Source organism: Camelus dromedarius, chromosome 31 (genome assembly GCF_036321535.1).
Source record: "Camelus dromedarius isolate mCamDro1 chromosome 31, mCamDro1.pat, whole genome shotgun sequence".
Classification (NCBI taxonomy): domain Eukaryota; kingdom Metazoa; phylum Chordata; class Mammalia; order Artiodactyla; family Camelidae; genus Camelus; species Camelus dromedarius.
In genome coordinates this window covers 5402424-5428679 of record NC_087466.1, presented here as the reverse complement: position 1 = coordinate 5428679, position 26256 = coordinate 5402424, and the positions used below count along the sequence as shown (strand labels likewise).

General features: G+C 35.7%; 1 protein-coding gene across 13 annotated transcripts in view; it reads left to right on the top strand.

Moving 5' to 3' along the window:
* MTMR3 (myotubularin related protein 3) overlaps positions 1–26256 on the top strand; it is a 113473-nt gene that overhangs the window by 51511 nt on the left and 35706 nt on the right. For 10 of the 13 annotated variants that reach the window (XM_064481095.1, XM_064481096.1, XM_031443054.2 and 7 more), the window contains exons 2-6: positions 7926–7979; positions 11571–11655; positions 19183–19217; positions 19361–19450; positions 19875–19991. In XM_064481095.1, the coding sequence (XP_064337165.1) occupies positions 19212–19217; positions 19361–19450; positions 19875–19991 (213 nt within the window). In that variant the 5' untranslated portion in view covers positions 7926–7979; positions 11571–11655; positions 19183–19211. The remainder of the gene's footprint in view (positions 1–7925; positions 7980–11570; positions 11656–19182; positions 19218–19360; positions 19451–19874; positions 19992–26256) is intronic. The other 3 variants (XM_064481090.1, XM_064481091.1, XM_064481092.1) reach the window with 3 other exon arrangements.

The window sequence follows — 26256 nt, the reverse complement described above, 5'->3', positions numbered from 1 at the left end:
ATCACCAATGGTATGTATACCATACCAAGGAAATGCTTGAAAAAATAACTATGTGCTGTAGAATATAGGTTTAGGTTTAGTGTTGAATATATAAATCAATAGAAAAGTGTAAGCTCTTCCCAAGGCCCTTATTTTTCTTTGCATTTTAGCATATGTGTGTCCTGACTAGAAACAGTAGTACAGAATGTTTTGTCCATTCATAGGCCTGATGCTTACTTGAATAAATGCGTTACTCCTTCCACCTCTTTAGACATTAATTTCTTTGACAAAACTATTTTCATGTTGGAAAATGCAAGAAACATGAATGAAGGTGTGATTTGTAATAGTTATGTTCACATGCATATTGGAAACTTGAGAATTCCAATTACCTCTGTGTAGATTGTTTTTCATGCTGAAATGAATAGTACTTAAGTTTTTTGATGTATAAACCATATACCAGAATACTCAATGTGTGTAGAATAGGTTGATAATAGACTGTATGTCTGAGAAATTTTCATCTTGTTTTATATAATATTTTACCTACATTTTAATGTGTTTAGTATGAATATAGGTAATTTAGCTAGAGTGCATTAAAAAAACACCATCCCTTTCCTTTTCTGGATTAACGAGTTAAGCAAAATGGTAGTTTAAGAATTTAAAAAATACAGGGCCTGTTTTTTGTCTTTAATGTGAACCCATGACTTGACTGAGTTTTTTCTCAGTGGTTATTTTAGGTGCAGTTATTTTAACACAAAGGAGAAACCCTTTTTACTTAATAGTTTTATTTCTTAATAGTTTTATTTCTTACTAGCTTAAGACTTTTGCCCTCCTTAAAACATATTGATGAATTCTGCTTTTTAACTTTAGCTGAAAAAGTTTTTTCTTTCTGTATATATTTGGATGGCAGTTACATATTTCCCTCTGTTTACATGAGATAGTAATATTACCAGTTTAAAAAGGTGGGTATTTTTCTGGGGATCTGTTGAATTGTGTGGTCTTAAAAGGATTAAGATGGTGTTCTGGTCAAGACAATTTCTAGTCTTTTGGCTATTTAATAATTGAGCAGAACTGCTTCTAAAGAACAGGTATCTGAGCTTACCATTTTAAAAAAGCCCATATTGTGTGTGTGGTTATTGGAGTTTATTTGGGTTTTCATTGTTTTCAAAACTGAGTAGCCCCCTACCTAATTGCCAGAATATAAATTTTAACTAGGCCTTTGGAAGAGTGGATTCTTCTTGTTGCACATACAGCCTCTACTATTTAAATTTTTCTCTCTTCTCTGAATGTACCTATTGGCTAGCTAGAGTTGGACTGTTTCTAATTGAGATGACAGCAGTTAAAAATTAAAATCTGTTTCTTCTCTTCATTGTTAAATTGTATGCTTAAAGAATGGATTTGCATTTTTATTCAGCTTTCTGGTCTTTGTCCATTTTTGATGCCTGTTAAACTTCATAAGACTGAGTGGAGGGAAATACGTTTAGGGCCAGGTCCAGAAGCATAGCATATTGGAATAAGAATTGTAAATTTGCAGACTATAAAATGACATTAGTATGTTGGATTTTGCATAATTTTTTAGTTGCCTTTATTTAAAAAAATCACATTTTTGGTCTTTGCTACCTATCTCACTCAGTAGTTTTTCTGTTGTGTACATAAGAAATAGGAGCTCATAATTTAAGCCTTATTAAATAATTTTCTGAGAACCTATTGTAAAACTGCTCATCTTCATAGGGGTTGGTCATTTAGGTGTTTTGTCCAAGCAAATGCAGTTGAAATTTTGTTCTTTGAACAGTAGGAGGCAGGGACGGAGCCTGCAATCCCATGTTAAGAGATAATCATTTGATAAGAGGGGCAGGAGTCATTACAAGATTATAATTAGGAAAATCTAAGTTTCCATGAGGAGGTATGAATTTCTGGAGGGCACATCTTTTCTTTTTTAAAAAATAGAACATTTGACCTATACATTGCCCGTGAGAACTCTGATTTGGAACAAAGAAAGGGAGAAAGAAGAGGTGCAGGGGGAAACAAACCACTTCTTTGCTCTTCACCAGAGGTTGACTGAGAGTAAGTGGCAGGATGTTAATTGTGTAGGAATTTGCTTTCTCTTAATTTCCCAAGTGTAGACCTTGGAACTAGTCAGAGTATTTATTAATAGAGAAACAAAAGTCAGGAAAGATTTTCCAGTATTGGAGCTGGTCTTACCTTTTTTACAGCAAAAATTTTTTGGCGGGGTGCGGAAGTAATTAGGTTTATCTGTTTATTACTTTTGGTGGAGGTACTGGGGATTGAACCCAGGACCTCCTGCGTGCTAGGCCTGCAGTCTACCACTGAGCTATACCCTACCCCCCTCCAAAGCAATTACAAATATTGAGCTACTTCTGGCACTTACATAAAATGATCTTGCTTGGTTTTTAGTTAATTCTAGTGATTTCAATGCCTGGATTTTCTATTTTTTCCCTAATAACCAAGACTTAAATATTTTATTTTCTGTTAAATTACAAAGTTTTTTTCTTAGGAGATAGGGAACATTTCTTCATTTACCGTGGTGAACCTGAATGCTGCCTTATAAAACAAGATTTAAAATTCTTAATTTCAGTAGTAAAATGATGCTTGCTCTATAACTTTTCATGGAGAATATGTAGTCGGAAAATAATATTACAGATTACTCAAATTCCGTATAATCCTATTGATGATTTAATCTGAGTTAGTAGTATGAAGTGAATGTTTTCTGTATAGAAGTGATGATAAAGAGCAAGTCAGAACCTTAAAAAAAAACCTTCTTGAAATTAATTTTTACCCCTTTTAGCAGATTTATTATCTTTGGTTTTAATCTTGTCTGATCATCACCAGAAAAATGTCTTCACCAAGACATCATGTATGATTTTATTTATGCTTCCGCCACCTTTCTACCCTTTGTATAAGGATTAAGTTTAAAAGGGAAACACTTGTAAAATAAGTGATTAGCAAATTTGTTTGTACTTTTTTTTTTAAAGTTGGTTTGATCATTTGATCTTTTCTGAGAACATGATCAGGGCTTCCTTTTGTCCACTTGCGATGTGAAAAGCAATAAAGTGCATCTGAAGTGTGGTCAGATCTTAATATCTAAAATTGCTAGAGCACAGTTTCTTTGCTTTTGACTTTTCACATTTTTGGGTAACATTTGGAAAAGCAGCTGTCAGTATTTCAGCCACTTAAATTAAGACATGATCTTAAGTATTGATCATGAACTTACTGTTTAAAATTCTGTCTGTTGCAGAGCCTCCTATGAGGAATATATTAAGAATTTACCCACATTAAAAAAAAAAAAAGTAAATCTCTTAGCGAGATAGTGAACCACACTCTGTACCACTAATGTAGTCACAGAATTACACAAGACTGATCTGTGTTCATTATCTGTTGAAACAGAACTTATACTTGTCATAGTGAATATTGTAAGTGTTGCTGGTTCAAGAGACTTATTAGCAGTATAAGGCTCTTTGATACAGAAGTGTGATCTGACCATTTCTGACAACTATACTGGATTTGTTTTTCAAGAAGGTGGTTGTTTTTTGCTTAGGAAATGATAATATTTTAGCTGCTTATCTGTGCCCTGCAGCTGGCAGAGGAATGCAGCACACCGATCATGAATTTGTGTCTAGATGCCTGAAAATGCATAGACCTTACTTTAGTGTTTCCAAAAGAGATAGAAAAGACATGTGACATCTTTAAAATTAAAAAAAAATTTTTTTAAGTCTTGTTGGTGATCTCACTGAGCCAGGTACATTGACTTAATTTTGTATTTACTGTTTCTTTTTCTTTTTTTTTTTTTTTCAAAACATGGTCCGAATAAGTAGGGGAAAAAGTCCAACTGAGGGCATTCAGCCCTGTAAGAATATTGCAGTTGACACTGGAATTGCAGCTCTGTAAGGGTAGGAACTGCTGCATTCCCAGTGCCCAGAGTAGTGCCTGTCACCCCCAGGTGTTTGTCAAAAAATGATCCTCACCACAGGGAACTTACCACAACAGGTGAATGCAGTCATGCTTTTTGAACTGTCTTTCAGTTTCTTTTTTCTTTTATAGTTGACTTCAGCAACAAACGTTTTAGAAAACCTGAGATTTGCGTTCTTGTTCAGGGAGTAAGTCCAAACCACACTAGTTTTACTGAACTGATAAATGCTTGGATTTTGGGTAACACTAGTGATTAAATCATCTCATCACCATGGAATTAATCTACCAAGCATGCCATAGAATCCTAGTTTGGGAAGATCATATCATCCATCAGATATCCAAAAAGTTAATAGGCATAAATGAGGAAATACTTAAGAAGCTGAAAAACTTGTCCAAAGTAGTGGCAGTTGTAAATTCACTTAAATTTTAATATCTCTGAATTACTTTATATTGTCTCCACACTCAAGTTTTGCTGTCAGTGTTTCTTTATATGCAATGCATGCGCAAGAAAAGTCATTTCTTTGACATACTGTGAAAGTATTCTGTTGTTCAATGTTGCCTTCTTAAAAAGTTTTGAACCCGTAATTATCGGGCATTTGAAAGTGAGACAGGACTTTGTAAGAAATACTTCATTTTTCTTTTGAAGTTAAAGCAGCACTTTTTTGACCAGGGTACACTTTAGCATCCTCTTCCACCCCTGTCCCTTCCCCAGTAAACACACACACATTTTAGGAGGACTGGACTTGAGTCTCTAAGTTTTCCCTTGTGAATTTGGTTTGGTCTAGTTTTGGTAGTTTGGATTCTTTTATTATATAAATGGGTCAGACTGGTGTGCCCCTTTGCCTCTTTGCCCATGTTGCAACTGATACAGTAGTGGCATACAGTTGAAAGCAAGCTATTCCATGCCAGGGTCCATTCCTTATTAGCCTTCTCGGGGCCTCCATGGTCTTCCTCTTAATCAGTACCTCACTACCTCATTCTCTTACAGAAGGAGACTGTGCTTTGTTAGGTTCCCCTCTCCAAAATGCAACTGCACAGTAATATCCAGTATTATAATATTTAATAATCAAGTATGTTCTTTTTCTTTTTAGGGTTTTCTCTTAAAATAGATAAAATTCTGTGCATATTATAATACATGATTGTAAAAATTTTATCTCTTATTTCAGGTAACTTCAGAAAGATTTTTTTCTTTCAACAACCCCCACCATGGAACTTAGGGGTGACCATAGTTAACCCTTGCCCCACCTCACTGCCCTGGCTAGCTGCTCATTAGTGGTTTAATGTGTTTAAGAATCTCTTGTTAGACACTTTAAGTAATTGCTTGGATTTAACATAACCACTTTACATTCTACCTCTTGAGTTATATGACTGTTCAAGGTCACCCGAACTGTTCCTACTCTTGAGGTATATATGACTGGTAACACAAGGTACCTTCTGGTTTCTTGAGAAGGTAGCTTGTGGTACTAGAGAGCTTCCTTCAGATTCACCTCCACATGGCCTTTATCTAGCAAATAGTCCTAAGAAGCATGGGCAGTTTTTCAAATATTTTGTTGGCAATATTTCACAATGACATACTTGTTTCCAACCAAGTAGATATTTGGTTGTGGTTATTGGTAAGAGGAGTCATTGCCGCCATTGAAGTAGACCCGCCTCAGTCTTTTTGGTGAGTCTTCCTATTGTTTGTTTCATGTCCTGGAACTTTACTCCTATGGAAACTTTTACACAAACACTGCTGTATTAATGGACTTCTCATCTTTGACAGAATAAATTAAATAATTTCTCAAACATGTCAGATGCTTCTTGTAGTAGATAACAGTGATTTCCTTGAAGTAAATCTAGTGCAGTCAATTCATTCTTACCCTTAGACTTGACTTGTCTTTTTGAATTTAATCCTGTTTTACCCCTAGTTACTGGCTGGATATACATCCACTTCAGAAGCCACCTTTAAAGTCAGTGTATCATAGCTGATTTTTCTACCCTTTGTTTCTTTTTAAATTAAAAAAAAATTTTTTTAGTGAGGAAGGTAGTTAGGTTTACTTATTTATTTTTAGAGGAGGTACTGGGGATTGAACCCAGGACCTTGTATATGCTAAGCATATACACTCTATCACTTGAGCTATACCCTCCCTCCCCCCTTACCCTTTGTTTCTTAACGTCTAACTTCTTAACCATCTTTTTCCTACTTAATACAGGCCTTAAAATTTTGCAGTTATCTTTGACACCTTGCTCTGCCTCTTTTTTTTTTTTCCCCCATTCCTAATCAATTACCAAGCTCAGGCAATTAATGCTTTCAACTCACTTTGGTGTCTTCCTCTGCATTTTTACTATCCTTGAGATACTGGGCCCTTAGCAATTCATACCTGAACTACTGGTCGAGAAACATCCTAGGTGACTCTCCCCTTCCAGACCATCCTCCTTGCTTTCTACTATTTAGTACCACTTTCGTGTTTTCCCCCTGCTAATAAAACTTTCGGTTTCGTGCTGTTGAATGAAATACAGACTCCCTAGCCTGGCATTTAAGGCCCACAGTTGTGTCCTTTCTTTCTAGTTTTGTCTTCCTGAAGACTACTGATACTCTGACCTGTTCTCTGTTTCTCAAAAATATCATGCTTTCTTCCCACTGTGGTATTAATAGCCATCCTATCTTGGCTTCCATTCCCTCTTTATTTAAATTCTACCTAATCTCTAAGACCCACTTGAAGTTCTCCACTGCCTGTGACAACTCCCTGGGTTATCTCTCCCCTGAACTTTGAGCTCTTGCGTGTCATTGGACAGTTAACCTTGTAGTACTCTAACACATCTTGGCTTACAATGAACTATGTCTCATCAGTTTTTTGCATTTAATACTTAAGTGCAATGTGCCTTCATATATGCTATTTTATCTGGTTCTTTTTTTTTTAAATAGATAAGAACAAAGAGACCCAGCATCTGTTCTTTTTAACAAATGTTTTCTTATTATCCTATGTAAAATTCATAGATGATATATAATATACTTACAGATACAATTTTTAAAACTGATAACCTTACTAAAATAAAAGAAAAATAAAACAAAAAAATTGTAACATGTATTTCAGTGTTCAGATACTTAGCAAAAATTACTATCGAGAAAAGGTCCTACAGATTTACAAACCCCTGAACTTTTCTGTTGTACTGTGTTATACCTTAGTTTACTTACCAGTCAGGGTCAAATCTTGATAGTAATATGATTTATATCTGAAATTGCACATTATGAATAGCTTATTTCCTTTCCAATATAGCATATGGTTAGTATGGCCTGAGTTACACAATTTAAATTAAAAGTCACTGAGAGACAAAAATACTTCTTGTAAAATGGTTAAAACACTTTAATATTGCATATTTAGCCTCCCCTCTTATGGTAAAAAGTGTTTCTGGAGGTTATGGGAATAACATACTATATGGATGGACTCCTTATTTTAGGATTTTGATATTTTATACAGTCTTGTTCATATATGTGACTTCATGGCATGTAAACAGCTCAAAAGGATGAGTTGTCTGCAAATACTGAGAGAAATCGTTGCAGAGGAATTGGGTTGATAAGGTTTTTTTTTTTTTTTAAATTTCTGAAGGTCAGATTGTTGTCTAGTGACAAGAATCCTTTGTCCAAGCCTAGATCTCCTGTGATCTTAGTTTTTTGATAATACTTGTTCCTTTAGTGGCATAAGTTTACCTGAGAAGCCATCAGAAATAATGCTAGAGAAAAATCCTTAAATGGGGGTAGAGAAAAACCCTTAAATATGAGTATTGATAATTTCTTGGAAAATTCTGTCTGTACAGTTCTGCAGTTTCTAAAGACATACTGAGGCCTGACCAAGCCCATTTTGCACAACTAAACACTAAAAAATCTGTTGTTGACTAAATAGTTCGTAGTGCAACAGTTTAAAACAATGTACTGTCATGGCATTCCAACTTGTAGAGAAAAATCTTGTGGGGAGATCTAAATGACTTGATACTTAGGATATTTGTCATTGTAAAACTACTTTTTTTTTTTTTTTTCTCTGCAGATTTTCTTGTGAAACCCTTCTAGTAGAAAAAGTTCTTGGGATAAACTTCATTTGGTAAGTTTGTCCTTCCACCCCCAACACCATATTACACTCTGCTGTTTTGAGGCAGCAAAAAGATAATTTACAGATAAATTTTGGAGGTCTGCTTATCTGTATACATAATTATTTAGATGAACTCTTTTATGTTCACTTTAATGTTAAATCTCTAAATTTGGTGGAGTTTTTTTTCCCCACTAGGACTCAAGTCAGATTATTTTTTCCATATATGACTGTGCCATAGTACAATATACTCTGCCTAGAATCTTGTATTTAAATTGAGATTAAATGAGTTGGAGCCTTAATCATTTGTTTAAAATAGTTTTTAACATGATGAAGTAGCTTTTAATTGAAACTTGATTCTTTGAGTTTTCTTAAATTGTTAAGTCTGTGAAAATCAAGGCCTCGTTACTAGACTTAGTGGTACTAATGTAATGTTTAACTAGAAAATAAGTTTTTAAAAGTTTTAGTACTGTTTGCAGTGTGGGTATTAATCCCTGTCCTGTCCCTTTTTTATAGACTTGTGTGGATCTGTTACTACCTAAGTCTTTATTACAGCATCTTGTTTCTGTCCTCTGTTTAATTTATGAAATTATCTAAGTTTATTGAAAAGAGAAGTTGTTGCTTTGGTTCCCCTTCTGTTTTAGTAACTCATAGTCCAGCTGGTGCAGCCATTAAAAACTGAGTGTTCCACAAAGCCTGCCTTGAGTGCCCAGATCAGAATCCATTTCTGTCTTTTGCATCCCCATGGAAGTATATTTCTACATCTTATCCTACTGTCTTATTATGTTTGTTATCCCACAGGATTGTGAACACCTTGAAAGCAAGAATTATCTTCATATTTGAATTTTCAGTTCACATAAACATTCCCTGAATCCTGGGATACCCAGTGTTTTCTCAGTATGATTTCGTTTTAATTAGGACTTTTGTTTTTGTGTTCTGTGTGTGTATTTGGTAATAAGGGAGAAGAATTAGATTCTGTGGTCCTAGGAGAGATTACTTATCATCTTGTTAATTCAGGATACTGTTTCGTTCCTTTCTATGTAGGGAAGGATTCATATAGTACATATAATGTGTCCTTGTAGTCTAAATCATTTAGTAGCTTACTTGGCTGAGCTATTGAGCTAAATTACAGCTATTGAGTAAGAAATGGAGTAATTTCTTCTTAACAGATACCTGAAAGACGAGATGCTGTGTTAAGTAGGAAGTTTTTGGTCAATGATTCTGTTCAGGTTGGCTCTTGAGTCCTTTTGACATACCCTTAATAATCTTTGATAGTTCCCTTGCTTTCCAATTTAATATGTTCCAGAAGCAACTTACACATTTTCTGTTCTTGACCTGTAATTGGCTATTATTTCTAAGGAGCCTGGGCTCTTTTTGAAGTGGAAGTTAGTATTTATAGACCATAGTATAGATGCTTAGAATGCTCATTGGTCCTGGATCGGTCCTGTATCTTTTTTCTTTTCATATGATATCACCTATATGTGGAATATAAAAAAAAAAGACACGAATGAACTTATTTACAAAACAGACAGACTCATAGACACAGAAAAGAAACTTACGGTTACCAAAGAGGAAAGGTGGTGGTGGTGGGGATAAATTGGGAGTTTGGGATTAGCAGATACACACTACTATATATAAAATAGATAAACAATGAGGTCTGACTAGGAACTATATTCAATGTCTTAGAATAACACATAATGCAAAAAATATGAAAAAAAAGATGTATAATTGAATCACTATACTTTTGTACACTAGCAACTAACACAACACTGTAAATCAACCAGACTTCAATAAAAAAAAAAAGCATATTTGTTTTTGTTTACATTTCTGCTACAGAGTAGGTACCAACCCACCCCTCAAGGTCTCAGAGGCAGTAATACAGTTACAGCCAGATAGCAGTGTGGTCCCATAACTTTTTTGCAGTAAGATTATTTTTAGTATTTCATGAAGGGTTTGATTACATTCATGCTTCTCACCTACAGTTTTTTTTAATTGAGCTGTAATTCATATCACATAAAACTCGCCCTTTAAAACCATACAGAGTTCAGGAGTTTTTAGTATGTTGTGCTAAGCACCACCATTGTCTAACTTCAGAACATTTACATTACTCCACAAAGATACTCTATACTCCACAAAGATACTCTATATCCATGAGTAGTCATTCTCTGTTCCTTCCTCAGCCTAACTCCTGAACTGCCACTTAATCTTTTTATCTCTATAGATTTACAGTTCTGGACACTTGATATAAACGAAATCATGCAATATGTGGTCTTTGTGCCTGGCTTCTTTCACTTAATGTGATGTCATTCATGTTGTATCGCTTGTCAGTATTTCAGTCCTTTTAATTGCTGGATAGTATTCCACTGTGTGGATGTACCATATTTCTTTATTCATCATTTGATGGACATTGAAGATATCTACTTGATATCTTCAACTGGATATCTGATAGTCATCTCAAACATAACATGTCTAAAACAGAACCTTTGATTCCCTGTTCCCCCTCCTGTACCTCTGCACACAGCGGGAAATCCATTTTTCTTATGGTCTTTTCTCATCAGTAAATGGGAAATCTTGGCTTCTAGTTACTGAGGCTAAAAAGTTTGACTTCTCTCTTACCTAATTCATTAGCTTAAATCCTGTGGGTGGTAATTTCAAAATATATCCAGAGTCTAACGATACTCATCGTTTCCATCACTACTATCTTCTAATAGATCTTCCTGCCTTCTCCTGTGTCCCTTAGCCCCCCAGCAGTCTAGTCTGTTCCCACCCTATAGCCAGAGCCATCCTTTAAAGTAAGTCACCTCATAGCACTCCTCTGTTCACAACTGCTCAAGGCTCTACGTGTTCTGGGCCCTACTACTTCTTTCATGTCCTCTATTCCCTCACTTTCACTGCTCATAATGAGTTTACTTTGAATATTGAATCATCCTAGACTCCTCAAAATCTCCTATATTCATGGAAGTTTAGCAAACCAGAAATCATGGCTTTGCATGAAACAAATTATTTTTTTTCTAAAATACTTGCTAATGCTCTTACTAGCCTGTCTTTGATTTTCCACTTAGGTATTCCTCCCTCATCCTTATAGTTGTTTTTAAAAGCCAGGTAGAGGTATTAGCACGGTTTATGTGTGTTTCCAGTGAGTATAGAATATTGGGACAAAAAGGCAAATTTTTTCATATTTTGTTTTCTAAATAAACTAGTTTAGTTCCCACAGATGGGGAGATTCATTTTGAAGTTACAGATCACCACAACAACATCCTGTAATATTGCAAGAATATTATTTTTGTATTTGCTGGTTGGTTTTAATTTTATTGCTTTATTATTTTCATCTAAGCTTTATAATATTTTTCGTATTACTATCAACATCAGGAACATAAGCCTTTGCAACTTTTTTGCCCAAATAGGTTATGACTAGGAAGATTTTCACAAGGGAATTATGGAGTTTAGATTTGATTAGTGGGAATTGGCTGTGTGATAGCCAACTTTTTCTTGACTGACATTGGTCAAGTCTTTAGGTCCATGTGTATGTAGTTCCTTTAATTAAGGTATGGCCATTTGGGGAGAAATTCCCAATTTTGTCCTTTTTCTCTCTTTTACTTTTTCAAGACCCAGGCATAAAGGAAAGAAAAGCCTTGCCAGATATTGAAGAAGGGACGGGGATCTCTCCTCCTAATCTTGTCCTCCTGTCATGGTAAGTACAAAGAAGTAACAGGAAAATTGGACTTGAACTCAGTCCTGACAATTAAGTGAATACTAATAAATTCGTACTTACCCATTTTTGTTTTTGTGAGAAATCATTTCACTTTTTCTTCCTCAGAACTGTCCTGTTTCCTTCTATTATTTGCTTAGTAGTAATAATTATAGAGTATTCTGTCGAGGGCAGGGGTCCCTGCTGCTGGGGGCGGGGTTGACTGCATCCAGTCATTTCTCCAATGTGCTCAGTAATAAATGCCCTCCCTGGTGGCGCACGTGGCACAAAAAGCCAAAAACCCCCAAACAGAGAAACTATTAATTTTAATCCTGTGAGTTAGATATTGTCTCTTACTTTTCAGTCAGGTGGTAAATGAAGTCACGACTAAAATCCAAGTTTCTTAGACTTTAGGTTTCTTATTCCTTTTCTAGGAAGCCAAATAGAGTGAAAAGCTTTTCTCTGTGCGTGTGTTGTGTGTAGGAGAATTATGATATGGTCGTACATGTACTCTTTATAAAGTTTACCTTTCTGAATAGAAGCAATTCTCTACCTTCTTAAGGCAATATTTTTATCCCAAAGAAGATGAATTAGCTCTGCACACCCCCTGCCTATGTTTTTGACTGAAAAGAGCATGTTGTGGACATTTCAATGACTGGTGGGCCATTTAGGGCCCAGTTCAGGCAGAGAAGATGGAGCAATGAGCCGACCACATTTCTGTCAACCCTGAAACTATGAAAACAGTGCTTTAAGGCTTAAAAAAGACATGATTCTCTGTAATATTATCCTGCTTCTACCTTGGTGTTGTTTCCTAGATCCAAACTTCATTTTGTGCTGGTGCACAAAGAAGGAATTGAAAAGGCCATGTTAATTTCAAGCTTCATTAGGGACATGGGTGGAAAATGCTTTTCAAAATTAAAAACAAACTAAAACAAAACAAAAAAACCAGTTGTGCAGAAGTGTCATATTAAAATGAGGAGAAAGGTAACTAATTGCTCTCATCTTAAAGCTGTGCCAGTTTTTTCTTAGTTTGGGACATAACAACTTTCTGATGTATCCTATCCCCAAACACTAGTGAACTTTTAATATTTGCCTCTAGACTATATTTTATTGGTACTGAGTTGGTTTTTTTAGTTAAAAAAAGCTTTTTTGCCCTCTTTTTGTTTCTGGTATTGAGTTTTTAATGAATTGGAAAGGCGTTTGCCTAGTATTTATATGATATGTTTGCCAGTGCTAATGAATAGCAAATGATAGCTTTTGAAAGCAGCTATGTTCTGTACTTGATGGGTTGTCCTTCACTGTATAACGGCTACAACGGAGTGGTCCTCCTTCTGTTGCTGCTGGGGTCTCTGGTGCCCTGCAGACAGTCTTCCTGGTGCACTCTGGAAATAATTCTTTGCGCAGTAGTTGGGGAGCAGTATGGCCATGTGTTTTTTTGTTTAATCACTTGTAAAGCAGCATTATAATAAGTTTTTACAAATACTTAAATTTACAATTCTACCACCAAAACCCATGGTTGTATTCCTTTCTAACTTGTTTATGTCCATATGTATATTTTACGTAGTTGGAATTAAAACATAATTAAGTTTCTGTTTTGCTTATTTCACTAAATAAATTAAACATTTCCCTTTGATTCATTGGGTTCCTAATTTTTTTTATACCAGCTGCATAACATTTTCCAAGGTGTTGAACCATTGATTTAAGTAATACTAATTAATATTTTCTATTGTTTTACCGTTTTGGTTATATGGCCTTAATCCTTATTTTTGGTGCAGAGAATTCAGGAGCACTGAATTTTCTTTTTTTTTTTTTTTTAGTGTATACCTCTGCACTCGATTGAAACACTGTCTCATACTTTTAAAGGTTCTTAAATTAGATCAAAGTGTGTCTTTTTTTTTGGGGAGGTTAAGCATTAGGAAAATGTTTTCATGTTTCATTATAGAAAATCTCAAGCCTATACAAATTGGCAGTAGTATAATGAACCCTCGTATGTGCATCAACCAGCTGCAATAATCATCAGTTCATGGCCACACTTGTTTCTTCTGACTCCTTCATCCCCACCTCTTTAGATTATTTTGAAACAAATCACCAGCATTATATCAAAGGAAATTGTATTTTTGATGGCCTTTAATACCAGTCTTAAGAATGGTAGCTGGAAGTGACGATGGAACTGATAATCACTTTGACTTTTACATTTGCCAAATGTTCCTACACACATTTCACTCTAAGGAGTAGGTAGTTTTTTTTATTCGGAAACGCTATATATGAATTTAGTTAATAGCTGTTTTCACTCATCAGCCTTTGCTCCACGTGTTCTTTAAATATTTATCTTTAATGTTAACTTCCCCTCTGCAGTGTAGACTTAACTCTCTCACCTGCATAGTTTAGCCAGTAGCAGAAATTATCCTGGAACTGTGGTGACTGATCCCTTTTTCAAGATTTTATCGGTGACCGTAACGACCTTACAGAGCTGGTGCCAGATTCCACAATCCTCGGTGTTCCTCAGCAATACCAGGAAATTGACCATGTAGAATACATTCTTTCTGCTGCTAATAAATTACTGCTTATAGCTAGCCTAGGAGAAATTTGTTTGCAAGCCTCTTATCAGGCCAGCGTTTACCAGATTATTTCTTCCTTGCCTTCTGTCTCCTTCTAACTCTTACTCTATCAGCCAACTCAAGGTTGGCCTCCCTTTTACCTATGAAACTAATAAATGAGGCAGTTAATTCAATTTACGTTTAGCCAAGCAATACTTAACACCATTCTTTTTGGAAAGTTGGTGAATAGTTTATCCTAATCCTTGAGGATTAAATGCCTTTTTATGTACAAGGGGGAAAAATAAATTCAGAAGCCTTACAGGTAATGTGAACTGAGACAGTCTTATTGATTGGTTGATTGAAGTGTAGTCAGTTTACAATGTTGTGTCAGTTTCTGGTGTACAGCATATTGTTTCAGTCTTATATGTACATATGTATTCTCCTTTTCATATTCTTTTTCATTATAGGTTACTATAAGATACTGAATATATTTGCCTGTTTCTCTAGTGTTTTGGTTTTTTTTAAGCCTGCTGTATTATTTCAGTGCTATGCCAATTAAAGATCAGTAGAAATTTAGTCAGGGAATCACTTAAAATAATGGGTATCTCTATAAAATGATCTTGAAAAGAATAAAAGTTTAGGCCTTACCGTTATGGAAAACAGTATGGAGATTCCTCAAAAAAAAAAACACCTAAAAATAGTTTTATCGTATGATCCAGCAGTCCCATTCCTGGGCATGTATCTGGAGGGAACACTAATTCAAAAAGATAAATTCACTCCAATGTTCATAGCAGCACAGTATACAATAGTTAAGACATGGGAACAACTTAAGTGCCCATTGACAGATGATGGGATGAAGAAGTTGTGGTATATTTATACAGTAGAATACTACTCAGCCATAAAAGAATAAAATTATGCCATTTGTAGCAACATGGATGGACACAGATCATCATTCTAAGTGAAGTAAGCCAGAAAGAGAAAGAAAAATACCATGATATCACTCATATGTGGAATCTAAATAAAGAGGACACTAATGAACTTCTCTATAAAACAGGAACAGACTCACAGACATAGTAGACAATCTACTGTTGTCAAGGGGGAAAGGGGGTAAGAAAGGATAAATTGGGAGTTTGAGATTTGTGAATATTAATTAGTATATATAAAATAGATAACAAGTTTCTTCTGTATAGCACAGGGAACTATATTCAATATCTTGTAGTAACCTATAATCAAAGAGTATAAAAATGAATACATGTATGTATATGTATGACTGAAACATTATGCTCTACACCAGAAATTGACACATTGTAAACAGACTATATTTCAGTTAAAAAAATTAAAAAGTTTAGGCCTTACATATTTATGTGAGTTTAAAAAGTAAATATTTAAAAATTTCCTTCCATGTTTCATAGCATTTCTTGCCTATCCCCTATTGGTTTATGAGAAAAATCTTGCTAAATTCAAGGTTTCTCCTGTCCTTTCTCTTTAATTCTAAGTGCAAATACTCTGTGTTCTTTTAAGTCAAGAACTACCTCTTAAGGATAGAAATAGAATTGGTTAAAAAGAAAAAGGCTATTATAGAAAAATCAGTTCCTTTCAAATATGTCCCTTATTCTTTGACCCAATCATTGATTTCAGAAGAAATGAGTGGAAAGGAATAGAATGGAACTGAGCTCTTCAGCTAACGAATTATTTTGGTGTTTGTAGGAGTGGAGCCATTTGTACGCCCTAGGTAATAATATTTTTGGAGGCTCCAGGCCACTTCATATCAACCTGACTGAAATATACTAACTTCATTAAACTTTTATTTAGGTTTTTTTGCTATGAATAACTGAATAGATTTTTATGCTTATGCTTTTGAAATTATTTGATTATCAGCTATGATTTCTTGACAATCATGGTGAATATCTAGCAGTCCTAAGGAAGTGACACTATTAACATATAGTTTGTTTAATAAGAGTCCCTATTTAATAATGACTGAAGTTTAATACTTTTTTGTAACGTCTCATGAACCATTTTTATAAAGTTGTTTTATTTTTAAAATTGAAGCCACTAACTTCTTTCTACATTTTAAATATCAAACTTTCAAAAACACCTTTTAAAAGCTTGTGCTTGAAGATAAAATGGCCCCTTAGACAGATTGGAATGGGCCCATTCAGCTAGAGTAGCAATGATACTAGTTCTGTAGGTGGTAGCTAGGTGAGCGAGTGCTACTCAAGCTTCTATATGGCTCTTCTTTTCATCACTAGGAGAATGGTTTTAGAGAAAGTCTGACTTAAAATGAAACAGCTTTAATTGGTACAGTTAGTGGTACCACATTAATGGATTCAGGCAACCCAGATTAACAGGGAAAGTTCCAGGAAGTTCCTAAAAGCAAAACCTGAATATGCTGTGCACTGGCAACTATTTACATAACATTTACTTTGTGTAAAGTTTTATAAGTAAGCAGCTATCGTTTAAAGTATACAGGAGGATGTGCATAGGTTATATGTAAAGACCATATACCTTTTTATATAAGGGACTTGAGAACCTGTGGATTTTGGTATCTTTGGGAGGGAACCAGTACCCCTCAGGTACTGAGGGATGATTGTGTTTAATATTGGAGTATAATAGAGCAGCAGTTCTCAAACTCTTTGGTCTGAGGACCTCCTTTTACAGTGTTATCTTATTGAGGACCCAGAAGAGCTTTTGTCTAAGTGGAGTATGTCTGTATTTACTATATTAAAAGTTACAGCTGAGAAATCTTTAAAATGTTCATAAATTCACTTAAAAATAATATAACTAATTAAATGTTAGCATTTTTAATGAAAAGTAATTTTTTCCTCCTCCAGTGGTAATTAGTGTGAAAGAGTGGCTTTTTTTTACATTTTAACTAATCTTTTAAATATTTGACTTAATAGATGGTAGCTAGATTCTCATATCTACTTCTCCATCCAATTTGTTAAAATATGTTATTTGAAATAAATGAAACGCAGCCTCACCCAGATAAGTATTTAGAAAAGGAAAGAGTATTTTAATAGTTTTTATGGGTAGTTGTGTATATTCTTCTATCATAGTACACCAAAACTTGACAAATAATAATTCTTTGAAGGTTAGTTGCAGTGTGGAATCTGAAGCCCTATCAGTGAGCTGCTTGTATTCTATTATATTAAAACCATTGGTCTATCCTGTGCTTTAAATGGATCTTCTATCCATGCCTGATTTTGTAACATCACACGGTCATTCTGAGAATAATGGTTTATTGAATAATACAGATCTTCCAAATGTAGACATATTTCATGATATAATTTCTTCTAAAAATCACACTTAAGTCACTCTTGCCTTCTGAGACGGCCTGTATTCTATGAAGTGTGTATCTACTTTTAAACATCCCACACATCTGTTTCCCTCCCTCTTGGCTTTTGAGATGGCCCGCATGCTGCCTGTGGAATGTCTGTGTCCTAAACAGCTCCCCCTTAAGACCGTACTGTCTGTGAAGTGTGTATCTCTCTAAATAAACTTGCTTTCAGTTTAAAAAAAAAAAAAAAAAATCACACTTGGTAGTATCAGCACTGATCGCATCAAAAAAATCTTAAGTACTGGGAAGCTGTGAAGTTTATTGTGGCAGATATGACAGATTTTCCAAAATTCTGATTTTCCATAAAAGCTTTATCATTGGCAAGTAATGTCATTTGGAGAAAAGATCTGCCAAATGCTTAAGTCTGAATTACTGTAGTTTGTCAGTTGTTCAATTAAAAATGGCACTCAATGAAAAAACTGGCTAGTTCAGCCTGTAACTGAAACAGCTGCACAAGTACTTTACTTTGAGACAACCATAGTACTTCAGGATGCGGAAGAAAGGTTTAATGTATTTCTTCCTCAAAAAAAAAAAAAATTACAGGTCAAAATTTAATAAAATTTATCATTTTCCCCCCTGCTTTATCAAGGACATTCAAAGTGCTACTGCCTTGATTGTACTAAGGTGCCAGTGGTTTTACCCACCAGTTCCATTTGTGCTATTTGTACAAATATCAAAACAGTGAAAAAAAGGCAAATAATGTATTAGTATTATTGTGACTGTGGTTGTGACCTCATAGAGGCCCTGAAAGGGTCTCAGAATCTGCAGACTTCACTTTGGGAACCACATTATTAGAGTATAAGGGTTTTATGATTTAAGATTGTTACTGGATAAAACCTTAAGTATTGTTTATAGGTAGGAGTTTTCTTTCAGGAGATTTAAAAAATTGTTGGAATTGTGATAAGTAGTGTGTACAGAAATGTCTGCTAACTAGTGGTTGTAATTATTGGTGCTGTCAGTTGAACATGTGATTTGCTCTTACAAAATTTGCTGTGTAAACAGATTCCATCATAATTTACAATCAAGACTTTCCAATAGATTGCCCCCCCCAGTCTTCCCATACCATAAAAATTCATAATGTAAGAGACTTCTTTTTTATACAGATTATAATTAGTTCTATCCAGGTGCCATTTAGATTACAATTTATTGCTGCTGCTTTGGGAATTGCCTTAATAAAAATAAATCTCATTGGTGATATTAGGCAGAGTAAGTCAGGAATAGTGGTTCACATGTTTTCAGTTAGAGAATTCAGTTCTTAAGTTTACATTAAAAAGAAAAAGAGTTTTCTCTTATGGAAATTTCACATATAACCAAAATAGACACAATGGTATATAGTAAACTCTCACTTAACAATTTCATGAATTTTTCCTCATGGACAATTCTATTTCTTTTATGCCCCATTCACTTCCTCATTACCCTTCCCCCTCCAATTATTTTGAAGCAAATTCCAGACACCAGTCACATCATTTCATTCTTAAATAATTCAGTGTTTCTTTCAAAAATAAGAATTTAAGGTTAAAACTTAAGAGAAAAAAAAAACCACTGTATCTTGGTTTCTCTTACACGTAATATGCTAACAACTTACGTGCTTAATAAAAATGTTCTTAACCTCTTGACTTTTTTTTTTCCCCACGCATTGGCATGTTCTCTGACTAGAGGCACCTACTGTATTGGATGGAACACTTATGAGGGTGAATATTTTTTTCTTGAGCTTTCTGCCTGTTCACCTTGGTCACTGGATTCTCATTGTCATTATGCTACTAGGCATGGCAGAAGAATCAAATATGGGATGAATAGGAGCTTTGAAATTATTTAAAGGTTTGGGTCTTTCCAGGATGAAGAGACTCGGCACAGCCTTGAGTGCATCCAGGCCAACCAGATCTTTCCCAGGAAACAGCTGATCCGGGAGGATGAAAATCTTCAGGTAATTTTAGGCCACTTTGGATTGTAAAATAAGTATTAAGCATCATAGTAACAATGTATCAGAGCTAATGGATTGAAGTAATGTACTATATAATAAATATATTTTTTCCTAATCCATACACATGGTAGAAATGTAAGCTGGAAAACATCTTTCCTTTTAGGAAGACTTTTCCTGAGAATTCACTGCTTGAGATGATCATCTATCATTCCTTCAGTAGTCTAGAATGTGAATAACAAGGTGTTTTTTTTTTTGTTTTTTTTTAAATCTTGCAGGTATAGACCCATCCTCCTTAGGCCTCTTACCCATTTATGTACTGTGTTTTAAGTTTGAGTGACAGGGTTTATCATCCATTCACTTGACCCATGTTCGAAGACTTTGCTTTACTGCTTCAGAACTCTGAAGGGTTTCTTCTTCCATTTTGAAGGTTCCTTTCCTTGAACTTCATGGAGAAAGCACAGAGTATGTGGGCCGTGCTGAAGATGCCATCATTGCCCTTTCTAATTACAGACTTCACATCAAGTTCAAGGAGTCTCTTGTTAATGTAAGTGATGATCAACTATTCTCCCAGTAAAGTAGATGGAGAAAGGAATTCAAAATACTTGTTAATGTTCTCAAAGAGAGGAGTGTTGTACAGGATTGGGTGTGAAAAATGGTGTGCTCTGCTTTTCTCTCAGTTGAGCACTTGGGACAGTAGGTTAGGAGGCAGCTGTTACACTTGATTTAAAGTGATACATGTAGTTGTCAGCTGAGCAGCTGAGTGTTTAGTAACAGTGCATGATTTGCAGTAGGTAATGCTGTATCATTAAGCTTTGTAAGGGGGCAAAGGCTGTATAGGCTTTTATTCCTCAGCCTTTAGTAGTTACCAGCTGCTTCAGTTGAGAGAATTTCCTGGACCTTAATGTTAACTGATGAGATGTACTTTGAGCTCAATGCAGACTTTCATTAGAGGTTGAAGTTACTCTAATGGCTCCTTAGTGGTATAAATATAGATGTTAAGTACAATGTTTATTTGCATAATGGACTATATATTGCTGAAGAGAAGGAAGGCTCTCAGTTCTCAAGAGTGCGTTTACCCTTTTCAGTTATGAGGGTGTTCTCAGTGAACTGGTTCTTCCGGTGTAGTCATCACTAATAGTTTTCAATTAATATGCCTTCAGCCACAGAGATGCAAAGGTTCATGTACTTATTATTATTAGGCCAAGTGAATGCCTTCTTTCTTCCTTAGTGGACAGTATTGTGGCTTTTTACACTTTGGTTCTAGCACAAAGAAGTGTATTATGACATCTTATAAAAGCTCAGGACTATACTTTCATTCAGGCTCTGTGTTTTTGGGTTCATTTTAGGGTTCTTTAAAATCTGTCACTTAAGTTTATTTTACTTAACCATCCAAAGGTTACCTAGTTCCTTCGTCACGTTTTTCCCTGGTCAAAAGACTCAGGTGGCTGACATTTTCTTTGTGCTTGGCATTTATTATTTTAATATTTATTATTCTTTGTGGTTAAGCATTTCCATCCAGGAGTTATCATGGCCTGAATTCCTTCTGGCTTCTGGATTTGGGCTTTGGTCATGGCTATCAAGTTAGTTTTATGTCTGTCAGGTAAAATACACACTGAATTCATCCAGGACACGGGCCTGTTGTGCTTTCATATCATAGAGCCCTGTGTTCAGCAGGGTTCATTTGGCATTGGGTGGCCATGACAGGAGAAGACAGAATGAAATTGCCTATAACATCCCAGCAACCAGAAATTCTCTACCAGCTGCTGTGGAAGTAATGACAGTAATAACTGCCCAATTTAATTTTGTGTTTAAATGTCTAGAAGTTGTAATTAAATTATATGTGGAGGTAGTAATAGTTTCATATCATTGCATTTTTCCATATAGCCCCTATTTTTCAGCTTTTTGGTTTATGGCCAAGTATTTAAAAGACTATTCTTAGATCTATTTGGAAATAGGGTCTGTTGGAGAGAAAGCATGGATTTGATCATGTCATTTGCCAGCCTAAAGCACTTCAGTGTTTCTTCACTACTTCTAAGATGAAATTTCTTAGCATGGTGTCAAGCTAAGTGGTGTGATCCTTAGTCCCTGACAGTTTTTCTGTCTCCCTTTTTCCCCCCTTCTCCCCTTTGTATTAGTAAAGCCACCTCCTTGGACTGTCAACCATACCTCACACTTCTGAGTTCTCTCTTCTACTCAGGGTGCTTCTCTTCATCTGTCAGAATCCAGTTCAGGTGATAAACTCTTCTCTGAAGTCTCTCAGTCCCTGTTCCATCCCTGACAGTTGATTACATTCTCATCTAGCTTCTTCTGTATCTCGAGTACACCTTTGCAACATTTACCAGATTTGTTGTAATGTTTTGGTTGTTCATCTTTGTATCTTCAGAATCCAGCATGTCTCCTGGTGCCATGGTATTTAGTAAATATTAAGTGAATTGAAGTCACTATGGGTTTGAAATGGATATAAGACCATTAAAAAACCCCATTTGTGTTAAAAGCTCATTTAAAAGCAATATTTCTGTCTGAATAGGTCTGTGTCATCTTTGTCTCTAACAGTAGCTTTGTGAGTAGGTTGTTTACTGGAACTGTTGGTCCCCCATTGTGATTGAGATACAGTGCTTAAGAAAACTTACCCATATTCTTACTTTTGACCCATTTCTTCACCTAAAAGTGTTTTACGGTTAGCATTATAACCCTCTAAGGCATAGAGTATGCATGTTGCTTAAAAAGCCAAAGATAATGACTTTGCACAGGAAAATGATTGTGGAAAAGTATTTTTTGTATTGTAATGACTTTAAACATTTCAGATTGAGAGAGACTAGGACTTCCCCATACAAATAAATCATATCACAGTTAGTGCTAAGGTTCCTAAAACCTGTGGTTCCTCCAGGAAACGATGACTCCTCCTATACTACTAGGTCCTGGATGGAGACTAGAGAGTTGGTGGTGTTGCTCCCTGTCTCTCCTTCCTTTCCTCCCTTAGCAGATAAGTATTTCAGTAAAATATGTGAGATCAACAGACACCTCCCTTTAAAGATTATTATATCTAAATTAAACACATATCAACTATCAAAGCCCAGATGTGCCAGTCCGTATTGTGGTATGTCCCAGTTTGCATCATTTTGCATGCTTTTAAATCAGCATATTTAGCACTTAAGAGAATGAATTACCATCAGGTTTTAAATAGCTACCTGATATCATATGTTCTCTTAATTTCACAGCACATTGAAATACATCATTACTTTAATCCACACACGTTTACTGTCTAGCAAGTTTCCAATTTCTAGAATAAAGAATCTCTGTAGTACAGTTCATTTGTAGCATGTAAGGTATGAATTGCTCCCATTCTATGCTTTTCCCAAACTATTTTTACATATGTACAGATACATTTCTTTGTTCATCTAATTTATAATCAAGTAAATGTTCAAATGGAGTTCATGAATATTTAAAATAATTTTTGTTGTGTAATTCAATAGACTGCCTCTCAGTCTGCTGCTTCTGAAATCCCAGTAAGTAGCATGAGAATACTAGGCTGTTGTTGCACCTGTGCTTGGAACAAACTGGTTTTGAGTGTCAGATGCTCACCTTGTAAATCTGCTAAGTGTGTCCTCTCGGCATGAGTCCCTTCCCTTGTATTAGACAAAGTTTAGTGGTACCCTGTAATGAGGACAGATTGGAAGCAGGGGATAAAGCCCCACAGTTCAAACATAAGCAGAGGGAGTTGTGATCTTCAAAAAATGTAAACTGGATTTCAATCAGAAATAATTTATAAAATCAACATTAGTATTTAGAAGGACACAGAAACTTCCGTTTCCAGACTGGTCTGTTAATGCTTCTTAGGAACAAGCTGGAAGTACATTTGGAAACACCTTCCTTAGCATTTTCCCACTTTTTTTTCCCCATTGTCTAACTGTCATACATCAAAAATCTTTATTCCCCAAGCCTCAGAATAAGGTTATTATTAAAACTTAATGTACTTTGGCCTTAGCATTCATAAACTAGAGAGGCCTCTGAAACCAGTGCTGGAAGAGTATCTTGTAAATATCAAAAGTGAGCAATAAAGGGTTTGGGTCTTCAACGTATGACAGTCTTCTTTAGGCTGGTTTTTAAATCATAACATTTAGAGCCCAGGTATTCCACAATTTATTACAGATTTTAGGTTAAGACTCATTATTTGCTATATTTTTACACTTACTGCCATTTTTGCTTCAATGTAATACAAGATTAGTACTTCCCATTCAGGCTATAAAAAGGGCATTTCTTTTTAAAAGGTAGATATTATCCTACTTTTAAATTCTAGTGCTTAAAAATAATACACACGTGCATGCGTGTGCTCATGTGCGCATATCCCCTCCCCACCAATACCCAGACTGAATTACAGCAAATATAGTAGGATGTGATGACATAAAATTCTCTCTGGAATGAGAGAGTGCTGTCTCTTTAATACTTGTGCATGTCTTTAAAAATTTTAAACTGCTGCTTTTCTGCTTTTTTGGATTGATGTGCTTAAGAGTTTTGGTGTACATGATGTAACTTTTGACCTCTTGAGGAATTGATTAACAGCACTGAATGTATTTGCCTTGTTCTGAGCATGAGTTTGGTGGATTTCATTAAGAGGAAAAGCACTGTAAAGGGAGATAGAATTGCCTGGCAGGTAGAAGTTAGAGGAGAAAAGAGCAAAATTAAAATGAGTTTCTACAAAACATTGAATCGGTGGATTAGAGAGGATGTGAATGTGACTTTAGATTTCTTACTACTCTTCCATGGATAGAATTGCCTCTAAGGAATCTGGTTTAAATTCTGTTTTTCTTCTTGAAGATCCCTGGTGAAGAGGCTAGTTAATTGTGAAAGAGAAACTAAGGTAGAGCTCATACAGAAGGGAATGGCAATCATAAAGGGAGAAAGAAAGGAGTACCATATACAGTGGTAGGAGCCTGGGCTAGAGGACAGACATGGATTCTGGTCCTGACTTTGCCACTGTCTTTAGTATAGTGGCTTAACCATCCTTGGCTTTAAAATGGTCTGACTCTTAAATATGTAATTCTTTGCTTATGAGGTTGAATATTGGGTATGTCTGGTGATAGAAATGGTAAGAAGTGGTCCTCATATCATATGTGACGAAAGTTTTGGTTTGGTTGGATGTATGAAGAGGAAAAGAAGGCCAGCTCTGCCTTTTTAGAAGAGGAGGCAATCTGTGGAGGGAACACTGAAGAGTAACATTGGGGTAGAAAGAGGAACAAAAAAGGGAGATGTTCATTTGATATAAAATCGAGTATTTCTCTTCTGTGTCCCTGTTCTTGCTAGATATTAAACTTCCCTGCGTGTGACAATCTGCATGATTATTAAAATCTGCTGTTTTCCCTTACCTGTGACTTGAGTACATATGGTTATTTCTGATGACTTGCTTGTATCTGGATACCAGCAACCAATATTTTTATCCTTCTTCCTTACATTTGCAGTGTTAAAGTAATGAAAATTTGTATTTGAAAGCATTTAGGTAGCAAATGTTTTGCATGCCCTCAAGTGTTTCATGTTTGTATTTTGAAAGTCTGGACATAGGCTCCTGGGCTCTAGTCCAATAGTAGGGATGTAAAACTTACTGACTCTTTGTAGCAAAATAGCACAGACTGTCCACTCCCTCCAGCAGCTGCTAATAGTGTTAGCTGCTTTTCAGGTTTTCTAGCTATAAGGAAAGTTGATCGAAGGGGACTGAGATACAGGTGACTGCTAAGAGAGCACGTGGATTTGTGGAGCTCACTCACTCCACCCCAGGCTCTTCCTGTTCCCTGTGCCTGGGACATCCTAAGTTGTGACCATCTGAGGTTCAGAAAGCAGAGGCTGGTGGCGTATAGGAAGGTTGGAAGATTGTCCAGGAAAGTCAGGATGCAGGCAGAATTTTAGAAAACTGAAATTAGAACTATGGCCTCTTAATTGCTATTGCTAGACTGAGCCTGCCAGCTTTTTTTTTTTTTTTTTTTTGGTGGGGAGAGAGAAGGGGTGTACTTAAAAAAAAAAAAAAACAAATACCCAAAACCAAAAACCCCCCAAGTGTTACAGGATACCCAAAGGAGCGGCCTGAGAACAAATCAGTGTCCTCTTCTGATCTCTTAATCTCCTGTTACTTCTTCACAATTATCTCTACTGATACATTGTTTTGTTTTGTTTTTTCCTTCTTAGATGTACAGGTCTTGAGAGAATTTTTAGCTGCATCAGCTCCAGTTTCTCACAGCACCTTGGGGTTAAGGACTTAAACAAAAACAGAGGGCCAAAGCTCCTTTTTTCTCAGAACACAGGCAAGAATTCTTAGTCTTTCTCTTATTCCTGGTCCAATTATAAATGTAAGGGAATTTTGTAGATTAATTAGGAAAGTACTAGTCCTGAGGTAGAAACTCCCAGCCATTACCTGAGTAATATTTTGCTTTTTTCTCTTTTTTATTCCCTACCCCAGTTTCTGTTTTTGTCTAAAATGTCCAGCATTAGGCTTTTTGATCCCCACATCCTTGTTCTGAGCGTTCTCAGCTGACTCTGGCAACTGCATGGTGGGGCAGGGGTTGCCAAGAAGCCTGTTTCTGAAACTGGCTCAACTAACACGAGGGCCACCCTAGGCAAGCAGCACTCTTGTTTCTGTCTGGGCTGAAGGAGACTACTTCCTTCTTATGCAAAACACGAATTGTTGGAATGCTACTTGCAACTCCTGGAGCCACATTTTGGCTAGGCATAATTCAGTCTAAGAGTGGTCTATCCCTTTTCCAACCAGTGAGAGTATCCACTGTTACTTTACTAGACTCTCTTTGGAAGTTTTGGAAATTGCT